Below are 2,924 nucleotides of genomic sequence, written 5' to 3'. Positions count from 1 at the left end.
GAATTGGATTGCTTGTGGTGCTAATGAAACAACTTAGAAGCAGCCATAATAGAAGATGATTTATTTTGTTAACAAAAAGGTTATAAACATTGTGTCGGGGGGGCGAGGTTGTCTACACAGAAAATAACTATAAACCAGTCTAGAGTTTGTAGTTGTGTTAAGAATTTCAGAGAACTGGTCTGCTGATACCTTTGGCAGCAGTAAACAGACTTCAGTAAATCCCAAGACGTTTACCGTCATAGCCCCTAATGAAGATAGACATGCTGGCTGGCTAAATCCTAATTCTATGCTGTACAACTACAGACATGCAGGTTAACAAGTAGACTAACTAGCTGACACACAGTCTAGTTTTCTTATTTCTTTTTTTTACAAAAGGAAATGTAACATTCAGCAAACAATCTCACCACATTTTGACACAGTATTCTCCTAAGGGGCTTGTTTTTAACTCATATACTGCCTAGAACGACTAAAACGACTTTTGTCCATAAGCCATGCCTGCCAAGAACGACTAAAACGACTTTTTAAAAAATTAAAAAAATAAAAAATATTTTTTTTTTTAGTTTTTTTTTTTTTTTTTTTGACCCAAAGACCAAGGAGATATGATTTTTCGAAGATATAGACTCCCATCCACTTCCTTGTTAATTTAAAACTTAAAAATTCTGTATCTCGGCTCCTGAGTACTTTTTTTTTTCAATGAAAAATATGGCAGTGTTCAAACGCGGCCAGAAATAATTCTGGCAGTGAATTAAGAAGAAACGTATGAATAATTATACGTTTTCGTTTTTACAAAAATGCATTCATATAAAAATAAAATGGAAAAACAAACATCTTACACAAAATAAAAAAAACATTGAATGCATAATACAGTAATAGTAAAACAGTTATGTAAAAGTAATAAATAATAACATTAACTTATCTGACAATCTAAAAGTTTGATGTCATCTGCCAGCAGCATACAAATACAGTTTGGGTGGAACACACCTTGCTGAATGACGAATCAAACACCAAGCCACCTATGTCTCTATTGGAACCCCACTGTTCTCACGTCCTCAACAATGTTCCTGATGAGATGAATCCACATTGTGTTCAACACAATTCAATAACCACTGTTACGGCGCATGAAGGCGTGACCTCTAACAGGGTAGCACATCTCGATGAAGGTCAGGGGCCCCACTGTAATGTCACTGGGGCCCTGCTCTTTGAAGCCAGACTTCTGATAGAAGGGCACCAGGAAGTCTTCGCACATGAGCACTGCACGACGGACGTAGGGCAAGCAGCGGAGGTACTGGAGATATCTCCACATCAGGATGGAACCTTTTCCCTGCTGGCGAAAGGTCCGGTGGACTGCCAACACATGGATGTGAACTGTGCTGCCGTGAGGCTTGTGGAGAGTTAGAGCGTCCTGAAAAGAAGAAAGGGATAAGATGGTTCACTATGTTTGGCTTAAATATGTCTGTGTTAATATGATATTGTATACTATTATCTATTCAATTTTTACTTTTCTTTTTTTTGTCAACTGTTCAATTTCCTTCAATGATTGTTTTTTGAAAAGTGCTATAAAATATTCCATTATTCTTATCATACCATTTCATGTTGTGACATGAAGACAAGACTCACTTAACTTTCATTTGCCACTGCATAATGAATGATACATAAATCTTTCTTGTTCAGAAGGGCCCAGATTTGACATACTTCTGTCTGTCTGTCTGTCTATCTATCTAATGGCTAATGTTGAGGAAGATTTCAACTCAAAACGTCACATAATTGTGTCACGTTTCTAAGGAAAAACAAAACAGTATTTCCACAGAAAAAAAAGTTTAAGTTGCTGTCCAGGTTCTATCTTACCTCAGCTAGTCTTTCCTGGTCCCACAGTGAGCCAATAATGAAAGCCACCAGGCGTCCCTCCTCGAACCAGCCCAGTGACAGCTCTGGGCACAGGGTTAGGAAATGTCGCACCTCATCCAGGTGGAGGGGACACTCACCAGACACCGAGATGAAAGCTACAGGCAGAGTCAGAGAAGAGAGGGCAGGATTTACTACTAGTATACTGGCAATATTAGCCTGACAATAGTAGCCTTTCGAATTAATGATCAGACTTAATTGTCTAAGTCTGTGGTAGCCCTGAAACATGACGAACTTCAACCTGGTGTTTGCACTTTCTCCATTTACGGCCCGTGTAAATCTACATAAACGTTCAGATTTCAAATATAAAGTGCTTACCCCATGGCCACGGATGTTACAATTATGTACGGACTTTCAGAAGTACCCGTATCTTCCGTATTGTTCGATACAAAATATTTTAATCCGATCGATGGCCATTTTCTCCATATGCTTTCAATATGAGAACATGGACACCAATATGATTAAAATGTTTGTTATTGAACAACACGGAAGATACGGGTACTTCTGGGGGCCCGAACAGAATTCTAACATCCGTGGCCATGGGGTGAGCCCTTTATATTTGAAATTTGAACGTTTATGTAGATGTACGGGTCGTAAATTGAGAACGTGCAAACACCAGGCTGAAGTTCATGTTCACCCATGACGGTCGTGACAGACGACCGCCATGGCTAAGTCTGTGGCTACTTAAACTATCGTTTGCAAGTTACAGCTCAATGTCTATTTCAACATGTGATATTTAAAATTAGTAAATGGCTGGTTAAACTTACCCTCTCTCTCAATCTCAAATACACTGATGGCATCCTCCGGACTGAGGGAACGGAATTCGCTGGCCGGGAGCGTATGGCGACGCCCCTGGGAAACTGGAGACCCTATGTGGGGAAGTTTGATGAATGGCACGGCGCTTACCACTGACATGATGATGTCCCTTTTAATTTCCTTCCCAAAGATCTATCCAAAGTTGAGTTGTGTGTTGGTCAATAATATTCCCTCAAAGGCTTTAGACTGGTTTTCTTTCTTGACGG

General features: G+C 39.6%; 1 protein-coding gene across 1 annotated transcript; it reads right to left on the bottom strand.

Moving 5' to 3' along the window:
- Positions 1-1,065: 1,065 nt before the first annotated feature.
- On the bottom strand, positions 1,066-2,851 carry aanat1 (arylalkylamine N-acetyltransferase 1). Its single transcript, XM_084081204.1, has 3 exons — positions 2,670-2,851; positions 1,846-2,000; positions 1,066-1,402 (listed from the first exon to the last, which is right to left on the bottom strand). The coding sequence occupies exons 1-3, from the start codon at positions 2,815-2,817 to the stop codon at positions 1,097-1,099; spliced, it is 609 nt and encodes a 202-aa protein (XP_083937330.1). The 5' UTR covers positions 2,818-2,851; the 3' UTR covers positions 1,066-1,096.
- Positions 2,852-2,924: the final 73 nt, after the last annotated feature.

Source organism: Gymnoscopelus microlampas (genome assembly GCF_963454915.1).
Source record: "Gymnoscopelus microlampas genome assembly, chromosome: 2".
Lineage (NCBI taxonomy): Eukaryota > Metazoa > Chordata > Actinopteri > Myctophiformes > Myctophidae > Gymnoscopelus > Gymnoscopelus microlampas.
This window is presented reverse-complemented; position numbering and strand designations above follow the sequence as displayed.